The following is a 20,707-nucleotide window of genomic DNA, read 5'->3' on the forward strand; positions in this document are numbered from 1 at the left end:
GTAGCTCCTGAACTAGCCCCTCCCTGCTGTGAGTGAAGGTTCTGTTCTGCATCAGTTGAAAGATGTCTGTTGGTGAAACTGTCTCTCTCCTGTATAAGAGCTATGAATGTTTCTCTCAGTTTGTTGTATATATTATTGTAAATAGTTCTTAAATGAAACTCTTCTTTCACTAAACAAACTTAAATTATATTTCTTCTCACTGGACTTCACTGTGTGCTCTGCTACACACACTCACATGTGTGGAAAGGTGGTATATCCTTCACCAGGTGAGTGATGGGATGGGATATGAACCATATTGAGGGTCACAGAGATATCTCTCCCCCTTCACAAATATTTCATCTCTACTCTCTATTTTCTGTACATTTTCAGCGGCTTGAACAGGCTCTTTCTGTCATTCCATCCACTTTACCCTTTAACTGTTCTCAGCATTCTCTATCTCAGTTCATAATCTGGCCATTTTTCTCTTTGAGAAAGGGATACTTGTTTTTATTACTCTACCATGTCATATTTTCTTCATATTTGGGGAGCCAGTTGAGTATATCTGAGCCCATCTATGGGGAGGGCAGGGTATAAATAAATATATACATACAGACTCCTATCTTTTCTGTGGGTTGACTAGTTTGGGCAGCCTTTGTCTTCCACACAGGGACCAGAATAATGAAGGGAGGCTTCCATATGATAGCAGTATATACTGGTAATACATTCAAAACTGAGTGTCTGCTACTTTATTATTCAAGAAAAAAAACTAGTAAAACAGGCAGTTTGAAAATGTGTAAAAGGGTCTTCTGCTTTTTCTTCCTTTCCCTACCCCTTCCCCCATTCCTCTTAGGTGTTTTCAAGAGATTCTTTGAGCTTTTTCAGTAATTGATCAAAGCAAATCCTACCATCTGGTACTCGGTTTCCCTTTCTCAAAAACAAAAGAAAAAAATCATTGAATTATCAATGTATAAAAATAATTTTTCCAGGAAACACTGTATTTTTGTAGAACAGAATGAAAGGAATTAAAAAACTTTTCTTCCCTATACAAATTATATACAGAAAGCAGTTTTTAAAATTACAGATGCTATATACAGCAAAAGCCCTTCAAGTGGCTCTAAGTAGTAGAATGTTGATTTTAATAATGGGCAATTGACTTAGGACATCTAAACTACACTGAACACTGGTGATGCATCATTGCTCTACTCTGGCAATAAGCACAGCACATTAACTGAATCCCCACTGCTTCAGTCATAGGCAGAATCCATCACATTTTGATTTAGGAAGTTCTTAAATGGCCATCTGCTTACTAGCAATAATGTTTGAGGCAGCCTGTGAAGCCTATCTGAACAGCGTCATATTTGTTCTACCAAGCTCTGGTTTTGGTTCTCACAGTTTTTTAAAATGTAACTTTTAAATATAGATATGGAATGTATTTCTGTGACAGTGAGTAAAGGGCGGGGGGGGGGGGACCACAAACTCATTTGCAAACTGATCTTTGAAACATCAAGCCTATTTTAAATAAATCATTTGGGAACTCAGATTGAAGAAGAGGTTAGTTCACCTTGGCTGCAATTTTAAAAACATTTTCCTGCGAGCAAGTCTTATTAACTAAAACTTACTTCCAAGTAGTCCTTCTTAGGATTGCTCTTAGTATATGAAATAGCTAACACCTGAATCACCCTCATCAAATATCATTCCCCAGAGACAAGTTTTAAGAAGTGTGTGCATTTTATAAGGAGAGACACAAGGCATTAATCCTCTATCTTTTCCCACATGAACTGTGTATAAAAATAAACTCACACAATTAAGCCATAAACTGCACTTGAAAATTTACTCTGAAGTATTCCAAGCCACCATAAACTTGTCCACTTAATTCCTCCTTTTGTGGAAGAAAATGTTAGGGGAGAGTGACACGAAATGAACAGCATGGGTGGATCAGACCTACTGGCAACCAGCGTTCCAAGGTACACTGCCTGTGACAATGGAGGTTCCATTTAGCCGTTATAAATAATAATCGCCACTGACAAACATATCTTCCCTGCACCTGTCTAAGTCCCTTTTCAAGCAAGCCCCACAACCTGTGGCAGTACAGTTCACATAGGAACAAGAAACCATACAGTACAAAAGTCATGCAGGTTTGTTTTCATTACTGACAATAGCAGCAGGAATAAGTCCTCCGTTCTTCTCTGTTTATGACCAATACACCTGGTCTCATCAGCACTGCAGACTACTCCATGTTGTCCCTCAAAGTGGGAGCGTGTAAAAGGGTCCCAAATAATCCTCCAGCCACTCCCAAGAACGGTAACAGCCCACTCAGTGATAAGAGCCCCGCCAGCGATCTTGCCTGGCCGTTTACCTGTTTGCTTCTCCTGGTACCCCGCCAGGCCAAATACACTGCAGGGGAGAGAAGCGCTCCGCGTTCTTGCACGTGTGCCAGCAGCCGCCAGTCTACCCGGCACAACAAAAGTCCGGAACGCGAACGAGCAAAGAGGCGGGTAACCCAACGCGCGCTCCCGAGATGCACCGGAGCCCAGCGGAACAGAGAAGCTGGCTGCCTGACCGCACAGACTGCTGGGGCTTTTGGGTCAGTAAGAGGGTGGGCCGCCCGGCGAAATGGAAGGAGCGGGAGGATGTTTGCGCGGGCCTGGCCTCGGACGCCTCCGATATGTTTGCGTAGCGTTCAAAATCGCGCCTTAAAGGGGAAGAGGCTTGCGGGGAATCTCAGCCGGATCCTCCGCCAGAGCTTGCTTTCCATGTCCGGGACGAGCCCGGTGATGAAGAAAGCGCCTCTTTTTGGGACAAGAACGTAAAGTTCAAGCGAGGAGAGAATGGTTGTCAACGCTTAGCAAAAATTGAGAAATTGCCGTATATTAGGATTTTTCTGGACAATAGATAAAGGTTATAATCTATTGGATTATGAAAGAAATTGCAGGAAGCCGTGCTGATCCAAAGCAAAATCCGGTTTTACCATTCCTGTGCCAGACATCTTCCAAAATTTTTGAAATGCTGGTGGGAGGGGAAATCTGTGTATTTTTATGTACCGGGTGTTTTATGACACTGGCTTTTTTAAAAAAGGCATTTTGTGCGTGTAGTATTCACAGCCACAGCCAGAAACATTCATGATACAGATGGAGGAACATGTTTAACATTTAAAAATGCAAACATGAACTCTGGTTTGGTGGGGGGCAGGAAAAGCTGAGCCTGGGTTTAGGGTACAATCACATCTACATTTACCTGGGCAGAAGTCCCTGAATTTAGCATTTCCCAAAGTAACTAGTGTGAGGAAGAGAAGTGTACTCAGAGGCTTCATTTATAACTGCCTTTCTCCCAAAGCAGTTTATATCGTTCTTGCTTCCATCCTCACAACAACCCTCTGAAATGACTAGCCCAAGGTCATCCATTCATGACAGAATGGAGATTCAAACCAGGGTCTCCCAGATCCTAGTCTGATACTCTGACCACTACATTACACTGGCTTTCATGTGGTAGCATGGAAACAATTGTGTGACAAAGGCCTTTGCAGTAGCCAAACCCCATCGTCCATCTATCTGCAGATGGCCCATAGCTCCATTAGATTCCCTTTCCATAATCAAGGAGTAGCATGTGTGCTGCTTATTCAGTTTTAAGCAGCATTCATCCACTTCATTGTTGGTGGAAAGTGGACCTAATGGAGCCATTGATCATCTGCATATGGGCAGATCAGACGGCTTGGGTGCAACCAGCAACATCAGACTATAATGTATCCTTGAAGCAGCTATCTCTAAATTTTCATTTAGATTATGCATAAAACTTTCCACCAGCAACCAGATCTCCCATTATTTCCCACTTCTTAAAAAGAAGCCAGCTGGCTAATTGTTTTTAAGACATTTCAAAAAGCATGCAGGTTGTTTTCACCCAGGTTCACAGAATTTTGGAGGTTTTTTTTTTAAAAAAAGATGGAACCTCAAACACTTCTTAACAGCATCAAAAAGACTAATTTATTGTAGCACAAGCGTTCATGGCCTAGAACCACCTCATCGTATGCATGAATATTTCAGCAATATATAACAGCAATATATAACACAAAAAACTTGAACAGTTTAGCTGGTGGGGCCTCCCCTTTTCATTGCGGCAACGACCTGTCCTTTGTCCAATTCTCAGCTAAGCAATTAAAACATCTTATATGTAGTACCTGAGGGCACCATCTGACCACAGTTAGGGCATCGGTTTCAATGCAAAGAGCTTATATTTTGTTCTAGCTGCCCCACAACTACAACTACATTTAGATTTGAAGATGTAGAGCTAGCCACATACCTCAGGGAAAGTATTATTCTGGGCAAGTAACAAACTAGAAATACTACTCAGTCTGAAGATAATATATGAGTTCTTGGTACTTTTTGGAAGTTGTTTAAAGTGGGAGGATAAAGGTGGTGAATTGGTTTTGTAGTTTTGAAGCAAGGAAGAGAGGGAGGATACCTCTTTACACACCCAATATGAGAATCCTGGATGAAACCAGAGCTGGCCACATGAAGCTGTACTGAGAAAGTGTGCTCTCCTTTTCAAGGTGAATTATTCCGCAGGGATTGCCCTGTTAGCCTGATGCAATAAATTAAATAGGAGTTCTGTGACACTTTAAAGGCTTACAGTGCAATCCTAAACAGAGTTGCACCATTTTAAGTCCACTGCTTTCAATATACTTAGAAGCATCTAACTTGGGGTTGCCAGCCTCCAGGTGGGCCTGGAATTCTCCGAGAATTACAACTGATTTTCAGACTACGGAGATCAGTTCCCCTGGTGCAAATGGCTGTTTCAGAGGATATATCATAGATTCTAGGTGAAATCCTTCCCCCAAATCCCCCTCCACAAACACCATCCCCAAATCTCCAGGAGTTTCCAAAGCTGGAGTTGGCACCCCTGGCAATCTAACCCCGCTTAGGATGGCACTGTAAATTTTATTTCAGCATAAAATTTCATGACTTTGATTGCACTTGATTGGTTGCACAGAGTAATCATTTTGAGGATACCTTTCTGACTACAGATACAAGTAAGTCAGGGGCCTTTAATAACTCCCATTCTCTCTCACCCATTTGTAACTTTGGTTATACACATAAGAAGTGCCTCACTGGATCAGTCCCATGGTCCACCTTCCTGTTTCACACAGTGCCAACCAGTTGCACTAGAGGGTCCGAAAGCAGAGCACAGAGGCCAAGCCCCTCCCCCTCGCTTGTATGCAGATGTTCACTGGCTCTGAATATGGAATTCCCTTTAGTCATTATGGTCAGGAGCCATTTATTTGTTTAGCTATTTATACCGTTCTTCTTCCCCACAGGGATCCCCACAGCTTCATTCTCCCCTTCTTCTATGTTCCATGAGGTTAGGTTGAGAGCCAAAGGTCACCCAGCAAGCTTCCCTGACAAATATCTAGATAAGATTCAAGCCTTTTAAAGCCGTCTATGCTAGTGGCTCTCACTACACGGAGTGACATTGAAATCTACAAGTGTATGACTGCCTGCAAAACGCTTTTAGGCCCCATACATTTGATCAAGCAAGATCCAACTCGCTAAACCTTATACTGAAATAATAGCTGATCTTTAGGTTCGTTCTCCAAGGCGCCGACCCCTCCGCTGCTTCTGGCGCGGGTTCCAGGCGCCCTCTGCCCTGCAGTATAAAGGCTACAGCGCCGAGGGGGCGGCTCTGGCAAGAGACCAAGCGGGCAGATTTGGGGAAGAGTAGCGCTCAAAGCGGCCGCCTTCTCAGCTTTCCCCTTCCCTCCTTCTTCCGCCAAGAGACTTGGCGAGCCGGGCCGCTCCCCTTCCACCGCGCCTTCCCCTCTCCCACTCCGGCCGGCCGCTGCATTCGCCTTCCCCTGCGTGGAGATGACCCAGCCCGGGCGCCCGAGGAGTCTGTGGCGCGAGGCGTCGCACCAGATCCTTGCCGGAGGCTCGGCGGGTAAGTCAGCCTCTTGCAGGCCGCCGCGCTCGCTCTTCCGCCCGCGCCCTTCTCTCCGCCGGGCTTCGCTGCTTCCGCTCCAGGTCCGTTGCTTTCTATACTTCAAACTTCGTCAGGAGTTTGGGTACTTCCCCCGCCTCTAGCTGAACCAGGCCCGCCTGCTCCCAGCAATGGGATCTTCTTCCTGGGCTGCTCACGCCTGTTCCGCCCCTTTTGCATATCGCGGAAGGATGGCGGGCTTATTTTGGTTCCTGCGTTCAAGGGTTCCTTGCTTGGTTTCGTTTGGAAAAGCAGGATTGTCTGTTGTACGGCCGCAATTACAGCGCTCTCCAAAGGCCGTTTTCTCCATTAGCCAAAGGCTAAATGAAAGGGAACAGAGAGACCTCCTCCCCATCTGTTCTGTGTTTACATTGCAAATCCTGTCACTTCGCTAATCTGAAGAAGGAGCTCTGACTCCAATGCTTACACCCTGAAAATCATGTCGATCTCTAAGGTGCCCCTGGACTCAAATCCTGCGAAGCTAGTGTAGGTCATCCTGCATAATTGTATTTAAAGTATCAGTACACTTGAATTTAATTTCGAAGAGAGAATAAATATTAAATATTAGGTAAGCAATTATTATAATGATTTATCATTACATGTACAATCAGGTATTTTTAAAATATTATTTATAGCCCACCTGTGTTGCATAATCAGTTAATCTACCTTTGTCAATGAGACTCAAGGCAGATTACATAGTGTAAGTCAATATGATCAACAGCAGGGACACAATAAACTATACAATATGGTATGGATAGGGCTGCCAGGTCCCCTTATCCTCTGGGGTGGGGGGCTGGCACTTACCTGGATCACCTTCTCATGTGCGTGCTCCCAGCAAGGTGCAATGATGTCACTTCTGGAAGTGATGTCATCACACCAGGTGGCAGGCATGCTCCCGTGCTTCACAGGGTCCAATTTTCCAGGCCTTTCCCCCATGTGGGCCAGGTAAGTGGGGGCAGAGGCTGGGAGTGGGGAATCCTCCACCCTCACCGGGGGGACCTGGTCATCCTAGGTATGTGTTATGTATTTGGACTGTTGGAGCCACTGTAATTTGGGGGGACAGAGCCACTAGTTCTCCTCAGAGCTGAGACAGCCTGTGGAGAGAGTTCCAGCTAGTTAGAGAGGGCTGTAGTTGTTGTTCCCTGTTACTGGTTATTCAATAAATGTTTATTGTTTGAAGCACTGCAGTTGCCTTCCAGTCTCAATACATATTACTGGTGACAAGGATGGATGCTGAGGCCTGGCAACTGCAGAGTGACTGGCTGAAGGGAAGAGGAAACCATGGCCACATGGGGCAACATAGAGGAATTTGATCCTGTTTGCCCAGGGAAGTGGGAAAACTATTCTGCGCAACTAGAATTTTACCTGCTGGCTAATGGAATTACAGAGCTTGCCAAGAAGAGAGCAGTGTTCTTGAGTGTATGTGGGCCTAGCACATTTGCTGCGGCACAGACGCCTGTTTCTTAGGAGGACGTCATGGATGCATTGGAAGAACATTTTGTGCTGAAACTGTCTGAAATAGCGAGGCGGCATGCATTCTACATATGGAGCCAGGGACCCATTGAAGGCATAGCCTCATACATCGTAGCACTGAGAGAGCTGGCTCGACATTGCAAGTTTACTAACATGGAGGAAATGCTCTGTGACAGGTTGGTGTGTGGTCTGTAAGATGACGCCTTGCAGCAGTGGCTGTTCGCAAAGAAGGACCTCACTTTCCGAATTGCATTAGAGGAAGCACTGGCATCCAAAGCTGCTGATGCAAGCACACAGGAGGTGCAGAGCGGCAGGAGAGTGCAAGTTCCGAACCCCGGGGTGGGGATGGGGTTTTTTTGTTTCCAAATTTCTTTATTGACATTCTTAAAAAGTTCATTATACAGAGATTGCAATAGATAATTCAATTTACAAGAATAGCAATGCAATATAATAATTGAACATAACAGAGTGCTAGAAGAAACTAACACTGGAGATAGAATTTTTTTTGAGGTTTCAGCAGGAGGAACCGAACCTCCAGTTGGGTGCCAGACCAAAGGTAGGAGGCAAACAAACACCTACAAAGATGTGTCTGAGTTGTGGGGGACAACACGATAGGCAGTCAGGCCGTTTCATGGGGGCACAATGCTACTCCTGAAAACATTGGGGACACATCACATGGGCATGCAGAGTGAGAGGGCATCAGGACCCGCCACAACCCATGGGCAAGAGAAAGCAACAGGACCATGGAATGACGTATAGCATGAACATACCTGACACCAGGGCAGAGTCCATCATCCAACAGGTGCAGCCCCCAGCACAAATGGAGATATCTGCATTTGTGCAGATTATAAATGCACTATTAACAAGGCCCTGCAACAAAATGCATTTCCAGTCCCCTTAGTCAGCCACCTCTTAGCGTCACTGGTTGGGGGAAATTTTTTTTGCAAAGCTGGACCTGGCCCAGGCATATCAACAGTTGCCAGTGGATGACAAAACGGCCAACACACAGACCATAGTGACGCACTAGGGGGCATTTAAGGTGAAATGGCTCCAGTTTGGGGTGAGCGTAGCCCCTGGCATTTTCCAGAGTCTCATGGAAGATACTTTAAAGAATCTTGCAGGGGTCATCCGTTATCATGATGACGTGTTCTTTGTGGCTGAATCCCAAGTGGAACTGGTAGAGTGGCTACGTGAGGTCCTCTATTTGTTTGCTGTCCTAGGGCTGAAAGTCAAGCATGAGAAATGTGTTTTGGGTGTCAGCTTGTGGCTAGATAAGGCTCTTCCTACAGGTTCCCTTTCAAAAGCAAACAGGAGTCCATTGATTGAACAAGGAAACTTTACTGCAGAAAAGGTCCATTATAGTCCACTGTCCTGAATAGGAGACTCAGGATGGTACACAGTCATTGTTACCAATGAAGGGCAAAGCATGAGGTACAAAGTAACAATCCCCATCTGGATTTGCCTCCCCCCACAGTTCTCAAAACAATATCTCTCGGTCCTGAGAAGCTGCTCTCCTTCAAGGCCAATGCTTGGTGGAACGGTGTTAGACAAAACAGTCGCCTCGGGTGGGAATGCTGCCTGGGAACTGGTGCACCTGGGAAGAAAGCACTTAAACACTAGAAGCATTAGAAAATGGAGTCAGTACAGTTTAGATATACACTGGACCTGACATTCTGCCCCTCTTAAAATAGATCCCCCCCTGGTTTATACGGGTAGCGAGTATGAAAAGCTTTGGTTAATCTAGGAGCATGAACATGTACAGAGTTCACCCACTCATCGTACCCAGAATCAAAGTCCTTCCATCTAATGAGGTAAAAAAGCTGATTTCGTTTGAGTTTGGAGTCCAAAATTTGTTGCACCTCATAGTGTATTTGGTCATCAATCAAAGTTGGAATGGGTGGAGCTTTGATGTGCCACTTGTCATCGGTAGGAGCTCTTTTTAAAAGACTGACGTGGAATGTATCGTGTACGTGGCGTAAATTCTTGGGTAAAGTTACAGCAACAGTCACTTTATTTATTCTTTTGCGCACAGGAAAAGGTCCCAGGAATTTCAGAGCGAGTTTGCGGCTTGTTTGAGCTAGTTTCAGGTTCTTTGTGGAAATATACACATGATCTCCAGGTTGTAAATCCCATTCGGCCACACGATGGCGATCTGCGTATTTTTTGTAATCCAGTTTGGCTTTTTCAAGATGTTTCTTAATAAGAGTCCATTGTTGCGCCGCCTCCCCCCACCACGAAGATACATCTGGCAAATTAGAGGAATGGAGAGGGGGAGCGTCGAACGGGAAGGGATTGAAGTGAGCTCCATAGACAATTTTGAAAGGGGCTTCTCCAGTTGAAGCGTGTACACTGTTGTTATATGAGAATTCGGCCAAAGGGAGAAGGTCTACCCAATTGTCTTGTTGGAAATTAATGTAGCAACGAAGGAACTGTTCTAGTATCTGGTTTGTTTTTTCGGATTGCCCGTCGGTTTGTGGGTGGTGGCTTGAGCTGATGCCTTGCTCAATATTCAACATTCTCAAAAGCTCCCGCCAGAAGTTGGCAACGAACTGTCCGCCGCGATCCGAAATCACCTTGGACGGAAAAGAATGTAATTTCACTATGTGTTTTAAAAATAAATCTGCTAGTTTTCGAGCGGTGGGTATAGCAGTACAGGGAATAAAATGAGCTTGTTTGGAGAACAGATCTACCACGACTAAAATGCAATTATGTCCTTTTGAAATAGGTAGATCAGTGATAAAGTCCATAGATATTATTTCCCAAGGTCTGTTGGGTGTTTCCAATGGTTGCAGGAGACCCGGAGGTTTTCCTTTTCTGGTTTTGGCGCTGAGGCAAACGGGGCAGGAACTAACATATTGGGAAATGTCTTTGCGCATGCCCGGCCACCAGAACTGCCTTTGGATTAGATGCAATGTTTTTAGATACCCATAATGACCAGCAGTGGGAGCATCATGACAGCGTTGCAAAACTTCCAGCCGGAGGCTGTCTGGGACATAAAACTTGCTCCCAGCTAGCCAATCCCCCTGTGGGGATTGGACCAGTTTGTTTCGCGGAGCCTTATCCCCCTCCTTTTCCACCTCAGTTTTAAGTTTCGATTTCCACTCCTGGTTGGCCGGGAGGGGCTGTTTGGCTCGACTGCGAGTAGTCACCACGCCCCCAAGTTGCGTAGGCGAGAAGACCGTGTCGACAGTCTCCTCCCGTTTGCTCTTGTGTTGGGGCATGCGCGATAGGGCGTCCGCCAAAAAGTTAGTTTTGCCCGGGAGATAATTTAGAGTGAAGTTGAATTTGGAAAAGAATTCCGCCCATCGCAATTGCTTGGCATTCAGTCTGCGTGGGCTTCGGAGGGCCTCCAGATTTTTATGATCTGTCCAGACCTCGAAGGGGTATCGCGCCCCCTCCAGCCAATGTCTCCAGTTAGTAAGAGCTGCTTTTACTGCAAAAGCCTCCTTCTCCCACACATTCCAATTCCTTTCCGCCTCCGAAAATTTTCTAGACAAGAACGCACAAGGCCGCAACTTTCCATCCTCCCCCTTCTGCAGTAAAACTCCCCCTATTGCCGTATCGCTGGCGTCGACTTGCACTACGAAAGGGGACTGTTCATTGGGGTGGGAGAGGATGGGTTCCGTTACAAATTGCTTTTTTAGGCATTCGAAAGCAGTTTGGCAATCGGAGGTCCATTGTAGTTTGGAGGAGGGTTTCTTAGCTTGGTCCCCTTTATCTTTTGTTTTCAACAATTCTGTTAAGGGGAGCGTGATTTGGGCGAAATTTGCTATAAAGTCTCTATAGAAGTTGGCAAACCCCAGGAAGGATTGTAGTTCTTTACGGGTGGTGGGTGTTTGCCATTCTTGAATCGCTTGTATTTTGGTTGGATCCATTTTTAAACCCTCTTGGGAGATGCAATACCCAAGATAAGTGAGTTCGGTTTTATGGAATTCACATTTGGACAACTTGATGGGCAGTTTATTATTCATCAAGGTGGCCAGGACCTTTTGTACCATTTGAATATGTTCTTCCTCTGTGTCTGAGTAAATTAAGACATCATCAAGGTACACCACCACCCCTTTGTACAAAAATTCGTGCAGAACTTCATTTATCATGGACATAAATACAGACGGGGCTCCCGTCAATCCAAAAGGCATAACTAGGTATTCATATTGGCCGAGGGGCGTATTAAATGCGGTTTTCCACTCATCCCCTGCCTTGATACGGACGTGGAAGTAAGCATCTTTTAAGTCTAATTTTGTAAAGATCTTACCTTGGGCCACGACGTTGAGAAGGTCTCGGATGAGTGGTATAGGATAGGCGTTGTTGGTGGACACTGCATTAAGTCCTCGAAAGTCCGTGCACAGTCGTAGTCCCCCATCCTTCTTTTTCACGAAGAGAACCGGAGCGGCGTGGGGGCTGTTGGCTGGGCGGATGAACCCTCGTTGGAGGTTGGTGTCGATGAATTTCCGGAGTTCTTCTCGTTCATGGAGACTCATGGGATAGAGTCGTCCTTTGGGCAGTGAGGCTCCGGGTAAAATCTCCACCGCACAGTCCGTACGTCGGTGCGGGGGTAGAGAATCAGCTTCCTCCTCGGAAAAAGCGTTTAGAAAAGGCCAATACGGTTCGGGTATTTGGTTGATTTCCTCTTGAGTAAGAAGGGCCTTTTCAGTATGAGTTGGATCATTGCCCCAGTTTTGGTTCCAACGGTGATTTTTGCAGTTGGCATGACTGAAGGTGATACATCCTTGTGCCCAGTCTATGTAGGGATTGTGATCACATAGCCACTTGCTGCCTAAAATTAATGGGTATTTGGCGGTGGAGCTGATGACAAAAGACCTCTTTTCCCAATGTTGTCCCATGCCTGTGATCACTGGGATGGTTTCAGTAGTAACAGGGTTCATATTGGTGCCATCCATTTGTTCAAAGATTACTGGATTTTGTAATTCCCGAGTTGGTAAGACTAGTCCATTGACTAGAGCTGGGGCGATGATGTCTCTCGAACAGCCCGAGTCGATAAGGGCTTGCACTCGGATGTGCATTTTTCTCTCAGGGTTGATTAGAGTCACTGGCATGAATAAGATGGACCCAGGCGGCCGGTTCCGTGCAGGGACGGGCTTGGGGCGGATCTGTCGTTTGGGCCCTTTTACGACAAATCCATCTCGTTTCCCGACTGGGGGCTTTCTGGATTGACTTCTGCGTTTGGGGAAGCGGGGTCGTATTCCATAACTTCTTCCGCTTCCAGACCTCTCTCTGAGGCGGGCCTTTGGGAAGCGCCGCGGCCTCTGTTCGCGCGTGGCGCGGAAATCGGGCGTTGGAGAGTAGGAAATGGAGCCAGGGTTGGGCGCCGTAGTTGAAGCGGAGGTCTTTGCACAGGCCGGTAGGAGCATTGTGCTGCAAAGTGACCGGCTTGTCCGCATTGCAAACACAGCCCTTGTTGCCATCTAGCATCTCTCGCTCCACGGGTGGCGTACCCAGCTCCCCGTCCTCCCTTCTGTAAAGTCAAGGGTCTTCTTTGTCCCGTTTGTTGTTGTTGTTCAACCAACCGGACTTCCAAAATGCGATTCTCAACTTCGCATGCAAGTTGGATCCAACCTAACAACGTAGGGGGATTGTCCTGCATGAGGGCTCTGTCCAAAAGTCTCGGGTTTAGTCCTTGCTTGAACAGAATGATTTTGGTGGACTCCTCACACCTAGGGCATTTGGCGGCCAATTGTCGGAATTTCGTGATATAGTCTCTCGCCGACATGCTGCCCTGTTTAATGGCTTGCAATTCTGTTCGGGCCCTGGTTTCCTCTAAGGGGTCTTCATATTGTGCTCGAATAGCATCCACCAACCCCTGAAGAGTATTGAGTTCCGGGGCCCCGATATTGTATAGTCCTACATACCAGTCCGCTGCTTTGCCTTGTAAGCGGGAGCCGAGATGTTCAATTTGACTGGCCTCGCTGCCGAAGAGGTGTCCCCATCGGTTGAAGAATTGCACTACTTGCACTAGGAAAAATCCCAGTTTGGAGGGATCCCCATCAAAAGTAGCTTCCAGTTTCACCCAACCCATCGGGAGGTCTTGCCTCGGAGCCGGTGCTGGGTAGAAGTCCGTCGGAAGCATCAATGGCACTTGAGGTATGGGGGGACCCGGTTGTGGTAGCGGTGCTGGTTGCGCTGGCGGCGGCATCACCGGTTGAGCCGGGGGTGGCGGCCTCGGCTGGGCTGGTGGCTGCAGTCGTGGTCGGACAGGCGGCTGCAATCTCGGTCGGGCTGGTGGTGGCAATACAGGAGGTGCTGGCAGTAGCGGTTGAGGTGGAGGTGGCCGGTGCGGCTGAGTAATGACCGGCCGCTGAGGGACGGGTTGGTGGGGTCGTAGTGGTGTAGGCCCCACCGGTTGGTTCGGAGGTGGTAGTACGGGCTGCTCAAGTGGCAAACGTATCGGTTGCTGCAAAGGAGTTAGTTGCGGTCGAAGCGGAAGGGGCCGCAGCGGCGAAGGCCTGATGGGTGGTAGGCCGCGCGGGCTTGCCCCTCTCGGCGTCGCGTCTCTGGGACGCACAGGTTGGTCTTGTGGCGTCGGGGCGCTCGGGGTTTGTTGAATGGGAACCACTTCTAGCGGTCGTTGCGGTAATTCCTCCTCAGAAGGGGCCGGAGGCTCTTCCGTCTGATCCGGCCGAACTGTCGTTGGAGAAGCGGGAGGGGGTATCACCGTCGTTTCGGTTGGACGGGTTGGCCCTTCTTCCTCCTCTCTAGGCTCCTCCGCTGGAGTCTCCTTGGGAGATGGATCCCCGTCCGATTTAGGGGTTTCTGTCGGAGTCTCTCCAGGTACCTCAACTGGAGTATCCCCGCGCGGCGGGGTTTCGTCTTTTCTAGGGAGGTCCGCGGGTGACTCTCCCGGTTCTCCAGGACAGTATTCCTCCTCTCCCGAAGGCAGCGGCTGCTGCGGGGCGTCCTCCACTGGATAGGACATGACACTTTGGAGGGTGGCGATTTGTATCGCCATTTCTTCAGGTGAGATTCTCTCCCCTGCCCCCAACGTTGAGATTAGGTGAATGGCATGAGCCAAACTTTCCTCCATATCAATCAGCCTAGCTTCCAACTGTTGCATTCGGCTAGGACCCGGTTGCCCCATCACGGAACCTCCCTCGGTTGTACTCACCGGGGAAAACGGCCCCCAAGGCGGAGGATCTCCTTGATCGATTCGTGATCTCGCTGCTAGAATTCCTTTGGCTAGGCCCGTCACTGCCGAGATGCCGGAATCTACAGCATGGGTGCGACTTTGCATTTGCACCCAACTTTGTTCAGGAACTTCCGTTGGCTCTTTCCATGGGGCAAGTTCCGAATAATCCCAACTCAGGGCGCCGCGGCGAGATGTGTTCCCGTCCGTCTGTTCGGCCGTCCTGTTCCAAAACAGCCACGGTTGGCTGCTATCCAGCTCAGGGACAGTCTCTAGGCTTCGGCGTCCGTCCATCGAAACTCTTGGATGAAGCCCTCCGGCCCTGCGCTCTCGCGTTTCTCGGGGTCTGGCTCCCCACTCCGACGGGGTGGGTAGCGAGATCAAGGGGAGAGCGGTAGCCGTCGGCCTTGTCCCTTCACTGCTGAGGTCGATGAGAGGCGGTGTAGACGTCGAAGCTCCAGCCCCGGCTGGCACATGAGATTCTTGGGGTTGCACCGTTTGACTGTCGGGGGACGCATACGGATCAAACAAAGGATCCCTGTCCGGGACTACCTTGGATTCCGCTGGGCCCGACTCAGGCATGATTGGTAACAAAATGTCAGCTTGTGGCTAGATAAGGCTCTTCCTACAGGTTCCCTTTCAAAAGCAAACAGGAGTCCATTGATTGAACAAGGAAACTTTACTGCAGAAAAGGTCCATTATAGTCCACTGTCCTGAATAGGAGACTCAGGATGGTACACAGTCATTGTTACCAATGAAGGGCAAAGCATGAGGTACAAAGTAACAATCCCCATCTGGATTTGCCTCCCCCCACAGTTCTCAAAACAATATCTCTCGGTCCTGAGAAGCTGCTCTCCTTCAAGGCCAATGCTTGGTGGAACGGTGTTAGACAAAACAGTCGCCTCGGGTGGGAATGCTGCCTGGGAACTGGTGCACCTGGGAAGAAAGCACTTAAACACTAGAAGCATTAGAAAATGGAGTCAGTACAGTTTAGATATACACTGGACCTGACATTGGGGGCTCCTCAGACTGAGTTCTTGGGGTACATGATTGATGCAATTGGACTCCACCCAACACTGGCTAAGGTTAAGTCCATCCACAACATGCCAACACCACAGTCAAGGAAACAAAAGAGGGCTCCTCCGGTAGTGACAAAAACAACACCTGAAGCAAAACCCGGAGAAACTATACAAGTAAATCACCAGAACATGTTAACCAAAAAAAATATATAAACAGTATTTTATAAAGTGCAACCTGTGCATCAATGCATATACGAAAAATTACAATGTCTTAAAGAGACCAGGTACATATATTAGCATATATCCATTCTATCCAAAATGGTCCGTACAAAATACTGAATGGGGTGCGCGCAGGCACTCACAGACACAGCAATGTAAGAGTGCTCACAGGCACTATAATGCAGTCTAGCAGTCTATAGGTGCTCGCAGTCACTCTATGAAATTCAAACAAGACGGGGTGCTCACAGGCACTATAATACAATCAGTAGGTGCTCACCGTAGGTGCATTTAGACCTGTTGGTCATTGTTAACATGGTGGAGTGATATTGATACGTATACATATTATATGACAATAATGTGCCTATGAAGAAGTGTTCTCATGAAACGGGTTGGAATAACATATGCTGGCAAACCCCGTAGGCGTGGCTGACATGGCTTCGGATATCGCCCTTCCATCTGCTACCTCACAGCCTCGTATCTTCAAATTGGAGTTATATTGCATGATCTATGAATATAGACATTTTTGTCGCCACCATCCTGATTGTATTCCATAGAGTGCCTGTGAGCACCCTGTCTCCTCAACACGTATGATATCAGCTTGGTGAAGGTGAAGGGTTTGGCCACTCAGATGCTTTGAGTCGCTTCCCTCTCTTGTCCACCAGACTGGACCCCTTCCCAGAATACGGGGTTGTGCTATTGAGTCCTTACAAGAGCCCCCCCTTCATGCACCAGACATTCTGCTAAGTCTTCCACGGACCATGTCCTCACCTGAGTGTAACTGGGTGTGGAAGGGATGGCCGTCGGGTCAGCTGGATGGGGAATTTGCACTGTTCGCATCCAGGCAACATGAGATGTTGGTACACAAAAGTTGTTTGCTGTAAGGCAACAGGGTGGTTGTCTCGACAGTGTTGCGAACCAGGATGCTGGAAGCACTTCATGTCGGGCATCCCAGTATAGAGAGAATGAAGGCATTGGCATGGAGCTACATTTGGTGGCCCAGGATGGACAGTGCCATGGAAGAATGGATTCAGAGATGTGAAGTATGCCAGATGTTGAGACCTCAATTGCCTCAGGCCCCAGTACATCAGTGGGAGACAATGAAGTCACTATGGTTGAGAGTGCACATTAACTTCGCCAGTCCGTTCCAGGGTCACACCTTCCTGGTTGCCGTAGACTCATATTCCAAGTGTTTGGAAGTTATACCAGTCAGTTCCACAACCTCCCACACTGTCATACAGGCACTAAGGAGGTTGTTCACAACACATGGACTACTACACACCATAGTGTCAGACAATGGGGCCCAATTCACATCAGCAGAGTTCCAGTTGTTCCTGGTGAACGGGTTGATATAGCATGTTACAGCTGCCCCATTCCACCCATCAACAAATGACCAAGTTGAACGGAAGGTGAGAACAACCAAAGATGCCCTCACTTGGATTATTGATGGAAAGTGGAACCCAATGGTTGGCAAATTTCCTCCTATTGCAATATAGTATCCCTTGTACAACTGGAAGGAGCCCCACCAAGCTACTCATGCATTGGAGGTTGACAACGTTGTTGGACCAACTGCACCTCAACTTGACAGAAGAGCAGCCTATACGGGATGGAGAAGCATGGGGGGCACCTTGCTCATTCTCGCCATCGGACCTGGTGTACATCTGTAACTATGGGACTGGTCCAGCATGGATCCCTGCCGAGGTCACGCAGGCAACGGGTCCAGTATCATACAGGGCAGAAACTCCTAATGGCCAGGAGTTACACCGACACATGGACCAAATGAGGAGGCAATTGCCTGGATCAATCCTTTTTGATGCCAGTGCCGACAATGAGTGCTATTGCTCAGGGGCCATGGTAAAATTGAAGGACTCAGAAGGATCTGCACGACCAGAGCAAGAACAACGTGGGACTGGGCCAGACTCGGGGTGAACCAGAGCGTGTAAATCCTCATTAGCAAAACCTAGGGGCGTCAGGCACCCTGGCCCAGGGACCACGTCAGTTGCAGCATGTCAGATTCCTGCTGAGACACCTGCTGGACTATTATGACTAATGTATTTGGACTGTTGGAGCACCTGTAGTTTTGGGGGTGAAGCCACTAGTTCTCCTCAGAGCTGAGAGAGCATGTGAAGAGACAGTTACAGTCAGTTAGAGAGGGCTGCAGTCATTGTCCCCTTTTACTGGTTATTTGTCAAATAATTGTTGATTGTTTGAAGCATTGCAGTTACCTTCCAGTCTCAATACATATTAGCAGGGATTGCAAAAATTTTAAAACAGCAGGAATCTGATACAAAGCCAATACAGAATTGAAACAAAATTGAAACAAAATATATGCAATTTAACATATTAAACAACGCAGAAACTATCCAGTAGGAACTTACTTGTAGCAACACAGTACATTATTCAGGAGGGCTTCCTTCCACAGGTGATGGGTCTGTGCTGGAAGGAAATGGTTCAGAGAGATGTGTTGGTGACTAAACTATGCTATTGTCTGTTGGTCTAAGCAGGTCTTTTTTTCAGCAGGAACGCGGTGGAATGGAGTTCCAGCACCTCTTGAAAATGGTCACATGGCCAGTAGCCCCGCCCCCTGATCTCCAGACAGAGGGGAGTTTAGATTGCCCTCAGCGCTGAGATCAGGGGGCGGGGCCACCAGCCATGTGACCATTTTCATCAAGGGTGATTTAAACTTTAAAAAACTCCCCCCTTGTTCCAGCTAACTTAAAGTGACGTCATTGTACGGCCCTGAGTTCCACCACCTCCTTTCCCAGAAAAAAGCCCTGGGTCTAAGTATGCTTCTGCTGGAGAATTCTGCACTGTTTTAGGTTTCATTCCAGCATTTTTGTTGTTGTTCAGCTCTCAATTGGATTTTTGTTTGTTTTCAAATTTCTGCTAGCTTTACCCTATTGTATTGTTTATTAAATGTCCCAGACAGTGTTTGTATTGACATACAGTATGTAACCACCTCGAGTCTTAGTGAGAAAGATGGACTATAAATAATGTAAATAAATAAAAATACAGAATAGTGTAGTCTACAGTCCCTGCCTCTTTACTGAAGCATTTCAGTGTATAAAAAAAGCCCTCCTGAATAGTTCAGTTTTGCATAGTTTGCAGAAAACCAGGAGAGTGGGAGCTTTCCTGAGCTCTTCAGGCAGGCCATTGCACAGATTGAAGGCCACCATGAAGAACGTGCGTGTACAGGCAACGGTTGATCTTGCCCATTTGCAGGGTCAAATTGTACTCCAGTTTATCTTTGTAGAAAGGGAAAGCTAATGTGGAATTTGGTTTTTACTTACACCATCCCTTAATTTGAAGGTATTAGTACATTTCTAATGCATTTGCATTATCTTGCCTTGCTAGAGGGAAATGTTTCCAGTATCTATTCTTTCTTTGCAATGGTAATAATAACAGTGTGCTTATATAGTGATGAAAGGCTTTTCATAGCAAATGGAACAGAGTACTCATAAATGTTTCTAAATCAGTCTCCTTATTTTATGAATGAGAATAATCTTGTGAAATTACCTTTTGAGTATTAGAAAAATATTAATATTAAGGCTGCAGTCTTGAGGATATATTCTGAGTAAACATGGCTAAGGCTGGGATATATGAATGCTATTGCAAACATTAATGCTGTTACAGTCATGACGAGTAACTAGTTATCTGCAACACAATTTGTGGCACAGTATGTGGATGCACATCCCATTCACATAAAGAAAAATGCACCAAACTGATTCAAGAAGAAAACCACAAGATATATGATAAATGTGATAAGTGCATCGTGCACCTAGATATGCATCTGCAACATCAAAGTGCAGAGCAGGTTACTTACAATGTGAAATTGTGATCCTTGCCAGATCAAAGTAAGCATCTGTCCCATTTGCTCAGAAGACAACTTTGTGTTAAGTTTAGAATGATGAAGGATTATACAGAAGGTTTTTTGGATAAAGGAGCAAAATAAGTTCCTTTCTGTTAATGGATGCAGAAGGTTCTTTGAGGGAGGGCTTCTTATGCCAGGGGAAGATGTTAAATAGTGGAATGGATACACAGAACCAAACTTACATATCAAATACTGATGGCTTGCTCTTTGTTAAAAATTAGTAATTATTCTTGAAACTGTATGTAAATACAGTTATCAGTGATCAATAGATGTGTGGTACTAGAGGAGAAAGTGTGTCAAATATTTCAAAAAGAATTCCATAGCAATTGTATGATCCATCTAAAATGGCCACTGTGTTAACTAGTTGGAATCCTCTTCTCAAAAGTACAGTAGCAGAGAAACAGAAGCAATGCATTAGTAGCAATAGTAACTAGGGGTGTGCACTGGGGAAAAAAATCAGTTGATTCAGTTCAGTAATACCAAACTAGAAAAAAAATCAGTTTTCCATGAATACCAAATTTATTTTCCAGTTCAGTTTGGTAATACAGAGCAAATTTGGTGAAATTTGGCCATTGTTTCCTATGGGAAACTCAATTCAGAATTTTCTAGTGGCCTGGGGAGGGAGTTATTTTTGGACCAAATTTCACCAAATTTGCAGAGGACCTACTCCTAACTGTCCACTAATGACCCTCTAAGTTTCATAAATATTGGATCCTGGGGGGCTGTTCTGTGGCCCCTCAAAGAAGCCACTTCCAATCTCCATTATTCTCTGTGGGGAAAACTATGGGGCCTATCCAGGAGGCTGGGGCTGGTATTTTGAAAGCAAAATCTACCAAATTAGCAGAGGACCTACTCTTAACTGTCTTCTAACAACCCCCCAAGTTTCATGAAGATTGTACCCCCAAAGAACGTGCCCCCAGTTATCTCCAGTCTCCATTATTCCCTCCATTATTACAACTAGCCTATCCTAAAAACACTTTTTAAAAGTTCACACTTCACAACTCTCTCAGGACACACAAAAAATACACCCAAACACCACTA

The 20,707-nt window shown here is 46.6% G+C and overlaps 1 protein-coding gene across 2 annotated transcripts in view; it reads left to right on the forward strand.

Moving 5' to 3' along the window:
* Positions 1-4,823: 4,823 nt before the first annotated feature.
* The window catches only part of SLC25A21 (solute carrier family 25 member 21), a 452,302-nt gene continuing 436,418 nt past the window's right edge, over positions 4,824-20,707 (forward strand). For both annotated transcript variants that reach the window (XM_054972241.1, XM_054972242.1), the window contains exon 1: positions 4,824-5,907. In XM_054972241.1, coding sequence (XP_054828216.1) covers positions 5,835-5,907 — 73 coding nt within the window. In that variant the 5' untranslated portion in view covers positions 4,824-5,834. The remainder of the gene's footprint in view (positions 5,908-20,707) is intronic.

The sequence above is a fragment of the Eublepharis macularius genome, chromosome 2 (genome assembly GCF_028583425.1).
Source record: "Eublepharis macularius isolate TG4126 chromosome 2, MPM_Emac_v1.0, whole genome shotgun sequence".
In the NCBI taxonomy this organism is placed as follows: Eukaryota; Metazoa; Chordata; class Lepidosauria; order Squamata; family Eublepharidae; genus Eublepharis; species Eublepharis macularius.